This window comes from Mugil cephalus, chromosome 13 (genome assembly GCF_022458985.1).
Source record: "Mugil cephalus isolate CIBA_MC_2020 chromosome 13, CIBA_Mcephalus_1.1, whole genome shotgun sequence".
NCBI classification, from domain to species: Eukaryota; Metazoa; Chordata; class Actinopteri; order Mugiliformes; family Mugilidae; genus Mugil; species Mugil cephalus.
The window spans coordinates 16,517,599-16,529,956 of record NC_061782.1 but is presented as its reverse complement, the minus strand read 5'-3'; the positions used below and the strand labels follow the sequence as shown (position 1 = coordinate 16,529,956).

The following is a 12,358-nucleotide window of genomic DNA, read 5'->3' as shown; positions in this document are numbered from 1 at the left end:
ATGAATAATTTCTATATATTAGTCGCTGGGGGGTTCCCACAAACAAATACACACACATTTCAGTGTATTACAATCAAATTAAACATAATCTTGATGCCAAACTGTTTACCGTTCAGGTTGTTTACACTGTCAGAGCTGCTCTGAGGTGCAGACTTAATACAAACAGCACTGCTGCTAATGCTGCTGCTGCTGCTTCAAATCAAAAGCATAATGCAGTGTGCTTTTAATTATGGAACCGCTACACAGAATATCAAAGACGCGTCTACAAAAGAAGAACATGTTTGGCATGTTCAGATTTTCTTCTGACTGTATGCTCTGCCAGGTGCCTGAATTTACAGTGCCCTGCTGTTGTGTGGAAAACTACTCACCAAGTGTGCAGTGACATGATGGAAAAAGCAAGTCACTGACTTATGACTTTATTGAAACCTTGTGACAACAAATGCTTGTTGTCCCCTCTTATATCTCTGGAAGAGCAGCTGGAACACGGGTGCTTATTGTATTAAACCACAACACCTGCAAATACATCTCTCACACAAGTTCTAAATGTGGCTTTCTGTTAATCATAATATCTGCAGGAATCATCCTAGATGACGAACGTTAGATATGGGACAGGATTTTAGACCTAACCTTGCGCATAAGCTCAGCAGAAGTGTCTTTGGTGGAAAGAAAATGCGTTTCAGGGCAAGAACAACTGTGGCCACTATGTGCTGGGAGTCATTTGGCGGAACTGATTTATGTCTGCAAAATCCCTGGAAGTGACGGCAATGCATTCGTCTCTCTACGTCAAACGTCCTTTTGAGGTCTAATCCTGCCTCAAATCTCAAAAAGGCAATTTTCAAACAAATCGCTCTAAGATGACTTGATGCTTTCCAGAGAGTGCTTGTTATCAGAGTGAAGCCATCAGCTGATATTTTAGATGTACTGTGTGCTCTTTCACGGTGACATTTCTTAGGACAACTGACCGATTGCTTTGGGCCAATACTCGGCTGGCTGGTCTGCGGCTCTGTCTGAGTGCGAGTGTGTCTGGGTTTGTGTGCGAGTGTGTGTGTGTGTGTGGAGATTCCATGTCATGTCAGCCTTCCTGCACAGACAGTAAGTAATGATTCTGCAATCCTTTAGGGCTCCTTGATAACCTTCTATTGGCATTAGAAGCAGCTATATAAATCAGCTACTCAGCGAGGTTTAAGTCTTTTCTGATAAGACAATCACCAGCTGCCCTTGCGGTCAGTTTTAATTTGGGGTCGGTCAATTTGTAGATCTATGTATGTAGTGAAATCTCCTTAAGAGCAGGGGTTTTCAACAGTTTTCATGCTAAGGACCCCACAACTGATGGAGAGACCCCTACCTATTATATGCGTTCTATGCTAAACTCTACCTAGCGCTACTTATAAATATACATTATTATTATTATCATTTTGCATTCAATATTAAGCTATTAAAATATGTTGGATTCATGTTAAAGAAATTTAAATTTGTCTGGGAAGATTAAAAAGAAATATACAAAAAATGTCTAATCAACCAAAGGTTTTGCGACCCCCTGCAGTGCCACCGTGGACCCTCTAGGGCAGGCGTGTCAAACTCATTTTAGTTCAGGGGCCACATTTAGCCCAATTTGATCTCAATGGGGCCAGACCAGTAACACAATAGCTTATTAACTGGTAAATAACGACAACTCCAAATGTTTCCCTTTGCTTAAGTGCAAACAAAGTACAGCTACATGTAATGAACAACCATGAATTTCTTAAGAAGTGCAAGGTGCAAGTGCAATTTCTTATTTTATCAAATATTTTCAGCTGATATCTTCAGTGTAATTTTTGCAAATTTATCCGACGGGCCAGATTGGACCCTCTGGTGGGCCAGTTTTGGCCCCCGGGCCTTATGTTTGACACCTCTGCTATAGGGGTTGCGGACACCCTGTTGAAGACCTATGCTTAAGAGAAATGCTTTATATTGGTATAAGTATGAGGGAAGGTGTGTCAGTGTGTTTGAAATCGAGTGCATAATCAACTCTTCAAAGCTCGTATTTTCATTTCCAACATGGGACACGTTTATGCATATACTTAACTTCACCAGCCTTCTCCTACTGAGTGACTGTGGGAGAGAGGAGCATAAGGCTGGGGAAAAAAAAAACTGCTTTCTCAGATGGTGACTTCCCTGCATCAGGAAAAATGTTTCATAGCTCAGGGAGTTCTCAACACCTACGCATTTTCCCTCCTCTAGAAAAGTTTCCTTAAGTTGTAGCGGGGGGGCGCCGAATTTCAAACATTTTCTTTTCCAGCTGCGGTAAGTGGGACAGAGTCACGGCCCGAGGACATAAATTTGGAGGATGTGGACGAGGATGATCTGACTATTAATCTACCTCACGGTGAATGATTCAGGGTCACAATCTGTCAGGTGAGACGGGGCGGCTTTAAGCATCCAAATGTTTCTCACTGTGTCGGGTTTGTGTTGTGCTGACTTGCAAAACTGGCGAGAGGCTGGTTTCCAGGAATAATTTCACAGCATGTAACACCTGTGGGGCAAGCTCGCATTCAACGGATACAAGAGGACACAGTCAGAGTAAAGAGGAGAGAGCGAGTGAGGATAAACAAGAGAAAAAGAGGACACTTTGTACTTGTGGAAACCAAGCGAGCAGGCAACAAAGGAGGGAATGATTACTTATGTCAGACAGAAAGTCAGACATCTGTACTTGAATGAGCATACGGATATCGGCCCGGCTGCCGTCTTAGCCGGCTTATTACCAGTAAACGTGGAGCACTTACCCCGGCCGTGAGCTGGCTAAGAGGTCTGCGCTCCGTGCCCCGCAGCAGCAGAGGAGTTGTGGTCCTGTAGCGTTGTGGTTTGGCTGCTTCCCCATGCTCTTCAGCCTTGTCTGGACTACTTCCTGTGAAGAGATCATCAGCGCAGATTAGCTTGATTGATGCGGTTTAGCATCACACGACAAAACAAGCAGACAAAGGGGTCAGCGAGGCAGGTCAGAGCTGCTCTGTAATATCCTCAATAATTTAAGTACTCTCATATTGAAACAAAGGCAGGGCAGACGCAGGTTAGAGGACTATGGGCAGCTGTGGACAGAAAGAGAAAAGGCTTGCTCTCGACCTTATGAGTAGATGCACTGTCCCCCAGAGGACCTCAGCAGTAGAACCTCAGCCACGGGGAGAGCATCAATAACAGATGCTCTCATCCTATGACTAACTCGGTTTCTGAGACATCTCCAGACAAAATGTTGTTTGGAAAAATAACGTCAAGGTAAAATTTTCTACCGCACCGTTTGCTTCATGCAGCAGGGTCAGAAATGGACGCTTCAGGGTGCCGCGTCTCCATTTCCTCCTCATTTTCACCTCGTTTCATTTCGCTCCTCTTTTAAACCCTCACTAAAGTTAAAATGGAAAAGTTAGAATCCGGTCATGCTCATTAGCGCTTAAAAGGCTTCTCATTTGGGAGCCAAACAGTAAAGGATGTATATATAGAGTAAGCGTAACATGAGGCACGCTAAGCCGTATCAGTGCTTCGAGCAGAATGTGGGAATCGGAGTCACAAGTCCCTCTGCTCTTTCAGCTTCCCGACCTCTTCTCCCACAGACCACTGGGCCCGTCCCCGCAGCCCCCACGGCCTCACCGAGCACGTCTGCAGCGTAGCAGGCCCAGCAGGTTTCCTCTGAAGCCTAGTAAATGTTACAAACCCATGGAGGAGCTGTGGAGTAAAGAGTAAAGCTGGGAAGAGGCTGGGGCTGTTTGAGGATTCGCACACCGCTGTCACCAAAGTAAGACTGAGAGCGTGTGCTGCGTCTCTATTTACTGTACGTCTAAGGTTTCGACATGTTCCCTGATCCCCAGGGATATGTAGCGAAGCATCTGCGTATGAATGTGCATGCGTAACATCATCAACACCCCAATCCAACGTATTTAGTTTACTCGTGTGCCTGGCAGTGACTTCGCTTTCGAGCACTTTGTCTTTCTTGAACGTCTCTTGCTTCTTAAGGGAAGATCTCACGGCCCTCGCAATTGCTTTTCTTACAGCTTCAAACTGTCTGTTATGGCGGATGCCCTGCGCTCTCGATACAGCCCAGACTCTCCATTTATCTACAGAGCATAATAAGCTAACAAGGGCATAAAAGGGGACCTCCTACATTTAATGGGATATTTGAACATGTGGCAGTGGTAGTTTGTTGGTTTAAGTGGTGCATGAAAACCACGTTAGACAGACGGAGCAGCATGACTGAGACCACAGGCTGTGGCTGGAGTGCCATTAAAAAAGAGCTATAAAAAGAAAGTCAGGCAGACGTCTTGTTAATAAAAGACTTCAACACTTCCACCGGCATCCCGCGCAAATTATTTAGAGCTCTCAGATAGTACTTGAGTTTGTGTTCATTAAACAAAACAGATGGCAGTCTGCTGAGCTCAAAACAAAGCAGTTTGTACAGCGTGTTTTCAGACCACATCGAAGTGTTTATAGTAGCTCTGAAAAGCCACACTCTAAAAGCCTGCCTTCGCAGAAAAGCGGTTAAGAGTCATAAAATGTACAAATGGTTGTGTTCACTTTTAGGCGACCTTCACTTGATAACGTTCATGTTGGGCTTGTGACCACGTGATAAGAGAGACAGACAGATTTGTCTGAAGTCTGAAAACTGAACCACTGCTTCAACGTTTCAGCCAGCCAGTCAGGTTGTAGTTTACCTCTATGTATAAATGGTGTTTTCATGAGGACATTATGATGTCACAGTCAAGCTGGTGTTTGACCATTCATCACTTCATTATGTATTATATTGGATATTTTGTCATTATTAGAATACAAAATGTAATCTGTGAATCACAGTGACCTTTGAGCACTAAATTCTTCACAGTTCATCCCTAAACCCAAGAGGACAGCGCACTAAATGTGAACAAATTCCCTCAAGGGAACGTGACATATCACAAGTGGGATAAACAGGCAGGCGACAGGATGCACATGAAGTCTCGGTGACATTGTGTTGTGTTCTTTGAGAAAATAGTGACAGGTTATACTTGAATCCAAGTGCATATTTGTGTCAAATTATGAGTTTTCGAGTTCACGAGTCGAGTTACGAAAACCAATTTCTGATCAGTTGGTCCTTGAAACACAATGAAAGCTATTCCAAATTTGAAGACTTTCCCTCAAGGTTTTCTTAAAATATCTTGTTAACAAGAAGGGGGGCGGATGGACAATCAACCCCAAAACATAGAGGAATAATAGCCAGTCATTTGGTTAAGTAAATGTGCTCATTCAATGTTAGACTCAGTCTCCCCAGATAGATGCCGTTGGCCATTCTGACAAGCACTGAAGTATCTGAATTAATTTGTATATGTAGTGTTTGGTGTGTGCGTGTGTGTGTGTGTGTATATACAAGCGCATGTGTGTATTTTCTTTTTGTCTGTACTGGGCCTCAGTCATTTCCACATCTGTCATTACCCAAATACAAGGATTCCCTCCAAACAGCAAAGAAATCTGATCTCAACATAATTCTCCTGGGCATTATCCTCTTTGGGAACCTTTTAAATTCAAACTAAAACTGGGGTAATCCTATATGTTTTGTGGAGAGTATCATTATTGCTAAGCCATCCACAACTGTCTCCTCAAACTGGAAACAAGGGAGAATAAGCTGCAGGTCACACACCGATTAAGCATAACATTACGACCAGCTTTCTAATATCGTATCGGTGCCTCCAAAACCGTTGTCACTCATCAGAGAATGGACATGGGCTCTCCGAGGGTGCCCTGTGGTGCCTGGGAACAGGATGTTGTTGGTGGGTGGCTTTGGGTCCTATGGGTTGAGGGGAGGGGCCTCTGTGGATCAGGCTTGTAACATTGCACCCCATAAATACTTGATCAGATTGGGATCTAGGGAATTTTAAGGTCAGGTCAACACCTTGAATTGCTCTTCATGTTTTTTTTAGTTGTTTTTAGTTCTGTGTGTCTGTCAGGCTGCATCCTGCTGCGAATGGCTGCCGCCATCAAGGAGTGTCATTGCTATGAGGTATTTGTGCCTGGGCTCGTGTAGGAGGGTGGAACATGTCTAAGTAACATCCACATGAATGCCAGGGCCAAAGTTTCCCGGTATTATATTGTCACAAGATAGTCAATGTTATTTACTTCTCCTGTCAGTGGTTTTAATGTTGTGGCTGATACTTGATCAGTTTGGAGTAAATTTGGAGGCTAGTTCTGTTTGTCAGCCAAACAAATCCTTAAATTAAACTCCTCTTTTAAAAGCCTCCAGAAACTGATATGTTTTGGATGCCTCCATCTTGACTTTCTTTTCTGGCATTTTCCCTCCAAGCATGAACTGTATTATGGATTAACCGGTAGGCAATGAGAACTCAAACGGTGGCTGATGTCCACTTTACTCAGCAGGAACGTGACACAACCGACAATATAAACAAACATAATGACCCACAATTACTGCAGTCAAACGGAGGGCGCTGCAGGAGCCTGGACAGGAATCAAACTCCTTACAACCTCGTTACATGCACACATCTTACCTTCTGAACCTAAGTGGTTTCCTGTTAGCTCTTTCTCTATATTATTAATTTAAGTGTATGACATTTCCTTCTGTAGTAATTAATGTTTTAACCAGAGCAGAAGGTCTCACATTGCGAGGTGATGCATCCATAAATAACATGTTAAAATATGTTTAAGCTCATCTGCATTTTATTCACATCTAAGACTGCATCTACTCAACTACTCTACGCCTGCTTGTTCCCTTGAGATGAACAGCAGAGCAACGTATATCAGGTCGAAACACGTGTATGAAGGACGTGTGTTAACCCAAAGGCAAGGTGTTCTGGGAGTACAAGAGAGGACAAGCGTCACACTGAGACTTCAGAGAGCGTCTGCAATCTGATTAGCTTGAGAGAGCATTTGCATGTGAACTATATATAGCCACGTGCAATTTATTGAAAGGAAAATGTATTACCCTCAGCATAATGCACTGAAAACCTGTTCCCGCAAAGGTAAAAAGGGGAGAATACCAAAATGAAAAGCAGAATAACACAGGTGGTGAAATGTATCGCAGCGGTGTGTAAATTGCAAAATTTGTGAAATCGGGCTGTTATCCTCACTCTCATCTGTTCCTCGCCACACCTGGTATCAACAACTTTCAACCGAGGCTAAATATTAAGTGAGAAAACACAACGGCGCCCCGGAGACACGACTTCAATTATTTCTTAACACAGAGGATAGACCTTTAATACCAGCGGATCAGAGGATAAGAACGCAGATTGTGCATTTGATAATGGTGAAGATTTAATGGTCAATATCTGCACAGAAGCAGTAAAACCAACCCACCGAGCCTCCAATCGAGCCCCTGCGATGCGCCTGTGAATCGCCTAAAAAAAAGGTTAATTTTGCCTGACAGCAGCTCAATGAAGAGCATCTGAGAAAGGGAAGACAAAGGAACCCTGGATATACTCCGGGACGAATGTCTTTAAAACAAGGCCCGGGACAGGAGGCTGATAAGCGGCACACAGCAGAGGCGAGTTCAGCCGTTGCAATTGGACACGATGGTCATTTGGATTTAACCCAGAACCATTTCTAGGAGTGCCTACTGTATCGATCCTCTTTATTGATCTCCAACTGTATTGAGCCGAGCCAAAGCCGCTGCACGGACGTGAGATAGGTGTTATCATTACTTTTGGCAGGCTGTTTTTTAAAATGTTTTATTCAGTGATTGACCCAAAGTGGAAATGAAATAAAGAAGAGGACTTTTGAATGCAACAGCGTGTAATAGTTCTGCAAGGTTTTCTCCCTTTGAGAGTATTACATTGAACCATGTGTTTTTTAAGCTATTACAGTTACAAATTAACAAGGGAATTGTCATTACACGCTATAAAATACTGTAAGTCAATATATATTCTAGCATGGAAATACATCTTTGTTTTTCCTTCCTTTGGGTCAGAGGAGAGTAACAGCACCACTGCTGCCAATTAAATGGGAAGCCCTGGCCAACAGAGGGTTAGCTTAGCTTTGCTTAGCACAACTGCTCAAACTATCCTGTTTATTTAATCAGAAGAAGAAATTACTGCGGCGCAAAACCACATTTTATACAATTTGGTTCATACAAAGAACTATCAAATGAGATGGAACATGTTCATTTGTGAGCTGTAGAGGTGCTAGACTTTGTTATCTTCAGGCAAAGCCATAGCTTTAGCTTTTTCCCCTGCCTCCAGTCCTCATACTGAACTAAGCTAATTGTCTTCTGCTGTTCACCATACAAATGAGAGTGGTATCGAACCTCCCCTCTAACTTTGAAGTATTCCTTTAAGTAACTTCAACACTTTGAGGCGCATTAGCATGAATTTGTGAGGACATAAAACATTTAGAACTGCAATCTAAGCTTCTTGAAAGAAATTAACCGCCATTACAAGTTGGCAAAAGTTGCCTTTGCTAAAGCTAAACATATTTCCAAATGGTGCAATTTATGCTTTGCTACAAATCTCGTACAGTCTCAAGGGTTGTACATAAAATGAGCATCTAAGAAAGACATCAGAGAATGCCTCCTTCTATTAGAGGAAAGGAAGGAGGGGCACTAGTTGAATCTGTGACAATCTTTTGCCTCCTTGGCGTTTTCTTACCTCTGCCTCAGATGCTCCAGGATCTTCCCTCCCTTACTTGGACGACGAGACTGGGTGATACAGATGCTAGTGTTTTTATATTCATGTTAGGTCAGAGAAGTTAGGAAGTTACAAACACCTTAGTCGAGTTTTTTTTTTTATACATCCAATTACTGACTCCGTGCGAAAACACCACTGACCTAAATATGGCAACGGATGCTACACCTGCAGTGTATCGTGCCCTCGGAAATAAAGAGCCCTAAACAAAGAGAATGGTGAATGAGGTCGCTCTGAAACACAGCACAGCTCATGACTATCTTAAAGTAAGATCACCGTCAAAGTACTCCGGCAGCACATTAGACAGCAGAGCCTGGGAGGCTGTCAAGGCGTTTAATTAGCAGGGAGTCAAGAGTCAGTCAAAGAAACACTGAGATAACAACATGATCTTAAGGACTCGCTATTATATGAAGAGGTTAGAGCAGTCTTGTCACAGGGAACTGAACTAACATTCTTCTTTACAGCACATCAAAGAGAGCATTTTACAATTCATGCTGTTAAAAGGCTCCCGATGAATCCTTTCCATAAACAGAAAAAAAGACCCACTGCTGGCACTGTTCTTCAATATGCTGTTCCTAGAATAATAAAAGACATTCACAAGCAGTAATAGCATTGTTCGAAAAGGGAGAGCTGTAGTTCTCTGAAGTGTTAGTATATGAAGTGACGTTTGATGCTAGAAGCGACTTCAAAGAAAAGACTTTCGACTGAAAATGAGTCATTCAGCGAACATATGTAAAGGCTCCTCTTCTATATTGAGATTGCATTTACATATTTTTTCATCTTTGCTGCATTAAAAAAACTGACAAACCACACAGGTCAATGTTGTCCAGCAATAAGATGGAAATTACAGTAAATTCAACCAGACACCGGCCAGAGCTGTAATTTCCAGGCAATGTTCAAAGGAAAACGCTGAAAGCCCTCTTCAAATGTGTTTTTACATCTTTAGTAGATTTATTTAGACATTATGGATTAGAAGACCAGAATTATGAAATGATTTTGCAGTCTTGCTCCATGTCTGCCAGCTTTAATCTGTGTATATGTTTTCGATATTTATGTTAGTTTTTTTTCCAGCATTCGAAAACATCCCACACTGAAATTGCATTTAGTATACATGCTGAATACTTGATCGTTTTGTAGAACTGAAAATTGTATGTAGTAAAGGATTTAGAACATGGCGTCAATGTCTACTAGTTTCATGCCTGAGTTTAGCGTGCTAGCATGCTAAGGCATGTCTACCAACACTAAAAGCAGTGTAAAGTTAAAAATGAAGGAAATGTCATAACCTTTGCAAGTATTGTTCAAATCAAAGTAAAATGACCAAGTCATTAGTTGTGAAATAGTGAAAAATGTGAAAAATATGTTGTCTGAGAATGATCTACAGGATGCTTTGCCATCTTGTAAGGCATCGCTAATAGCTTCACTAGAACTAGTCTTCTGAGCACCATGCATACTGTATATGTAATGGTAATCATGGCATTGCTGTTCAGTCAGGTACCTCTCTGACTGAACAGGGTGGGAACTGCATATTTCATTGGTCAAACAGAAGTAAAACACAAACGCATCACGAGAATCACAAGGGTTATTTTATCACATCTACTTCATTTTAGGGTTCATTCTGAAGACCAATGTCTCCAACTTATCTCACTAGAAAAGTTGAACAAAAGCCGTACGGTTGCAAGTTATGGATAAAGAAACTAATGTCCAATGTGAACCCGTACCTGCCGCCTGCCCAGATAAACCTGACGTGAACCTTGGCGGTCTGTCTGAGTCAGTGCATCATCACATTTAGTGTGACGGTTCCTCGTTAGGCTGCTACAAAGCAGATGACTGGCTTTACAGAAGAAGGGGCAGGATATTTGTTAATCAACTGCCATCTGTGGTGGAATTTCACCACAGATTTCTCTTCTGTGTACTTTGACTTGTTTGGAAGTCAAAGGATCGAGTCTCGGGCATGGCTGTGTGTACAAAGCTTTGTGGCAATCGTGGAATCGATAGTCGGTTGCGTCAGCGGAGCAACCAGCCGGCTAGCAGAAGAACAAACAAACAGCGAGGCGCCATCCATAGAGCGATGCACATAGCGTAAAGCTTCTAAAACCTCCTGAGTGGATAAAGCAATTGTGTTTTTCTTACAGGAGAGCAGATTCTTCCTTGTGTGAGTCTTTCAATTTACCAACAGTGTTTACCTAATATTCTATTGTAACTCGTGTTGTTGTTTTTTTTTTCCATTCGTGAAACTTGGATCTCCAAACAGCCCAAAAAACAACAGAAGGCTTAATATTTGACAATGAGGAACAACATTACAAATCTCGTATGCTCAGTGGGAGGGATCACACTGCGAGGCAGAAAGAAAAAGCAGCTGAGAGGCGCACAGAAAAACAATGAGTCCCACAGCTTTTCAAAGGGGTTGAGAATTTGAGTGTTCCCTCATTGCCTCATTCCAACAGACCCTCCTATCAGTTCCCACATCGCTCTCTCTCGCCGTGATGACACACCGGAGTAATTAGTGCTGAAGTCGAGAAGGTGTTAATCCTACGTGTGGGACCTCCCAGATCCATTCCAAACACAACTCCCCATTCTGATAGAGCAATCATCAGCTCACGGCGAAATAATGGTAATACGAGACTTCTCAGGGCGGGATAGTGAGATTTGCTTGCGTGTCCCGTCCCCATCCTGTGGGAGCGGCAGTGGAAAAGCCAATTCCCATCTTGTCTTGCGCAGATTTGGGCATTATGTCTGAGAGCAATTGGGATTTGAGCTTGGAGGATTTGGGGATTAACAGGAACTTATCTCACACGCCGGGTCACCTTACAGCCATTCGCGGGGTTCAACAAAATATGGATTTGCAGCCAGGCTGACTCCCAGGTTTTATGGAAGGCAATGTCAGTTAGCTGGACAGTCAATCTGTTGCTCTTTGGTCAAATTTAACAGCTTGTGAGTTTTCTCACATTAGCATTTAGCGCCACAGGACTGAGAGTTGTGGACAAACTAATATCAACCTCTGCCTGAAAGCACTTTTTTTTTTTTAAAAAAAGCCTTCATCATTACATCATATTGCTTCCATCTGAAAATTCTGCAACACAAAGGCCGGCGGTTTAAGAGCGTGGCTGGATCCAATCAACAACATCTCAGGGTAAATACACTGGCGCAGAGGTGTGGTGACCTTTCGGTTGTGAAATTATTGATGTAGGGCGGCCTGGTGGGTCAGCCTGCTGTGCGGCGGCGTGAGTCCCAAACCTGAATCGTGTTGTTGTTGCATCAGTCAGCCTTCCCGTCCCGTTCATGCTCTCGTCCAGGCGAAACCCAACACGTCTCGAGAAGGGGTCGCCCGTTGGCGGAAAAGAAACAAACAAGCGGCCGCCGTTTTGAAGAGCTCACACGTTCGCCGGCCCTTTCTGTTCCCGTTTGCCGAAATACTATTTCTGCTGCTGCACCTCCAGCGACTCATTCATTTTAAATGTGTGAACTCGCGACTGCGTGTTTGCACATCTCGCAAATCCAATATCTGCTGTCATTGTGAATTCCAGCACAAATATCAACAGCTTGCTGTTCACAGATAAGCTTTGACAGGACTGACTCGATGTTCCCTTTTTACGCTACATCTCCTCATTATTCCTTTCTTCCTCTCTTTGCTCCACTGTGAAGCAATCTTTTTTTTCCCACCCCTTCACTTGAAATAATAAAAAAAAAAACTGTCCCACAAAAATATCCCAGCTTCACACGAGGTATGACACGAAGGT

General features: G+C 43.0%; 1 protein-coding gene across 2 annotated transcripts in view; it reads right to left on the bottom strand.

The window, feature by feature from the left end:
- The window catches only part of adam12b (ADAM metallopeptidase domain 12b), a 77,845-nt gene that overhangs the window by 60,966 nt on the left and 4,521 nt on the right, over positions 1-12,358 (bottom strand). For both annotated transcript variants that reach the window (XM_047602374.1, XM_047602375.1), the window contains exon 2: positions 2,763-2,884. In XM_047602374.1, coding sequence (XP_047458330.1) covers positions 2,763-2,884 — 122 coding nt within the window. The remainder of the gene's footprint in view (positions 1-2,762; positions 2,885-12,358) is intronic.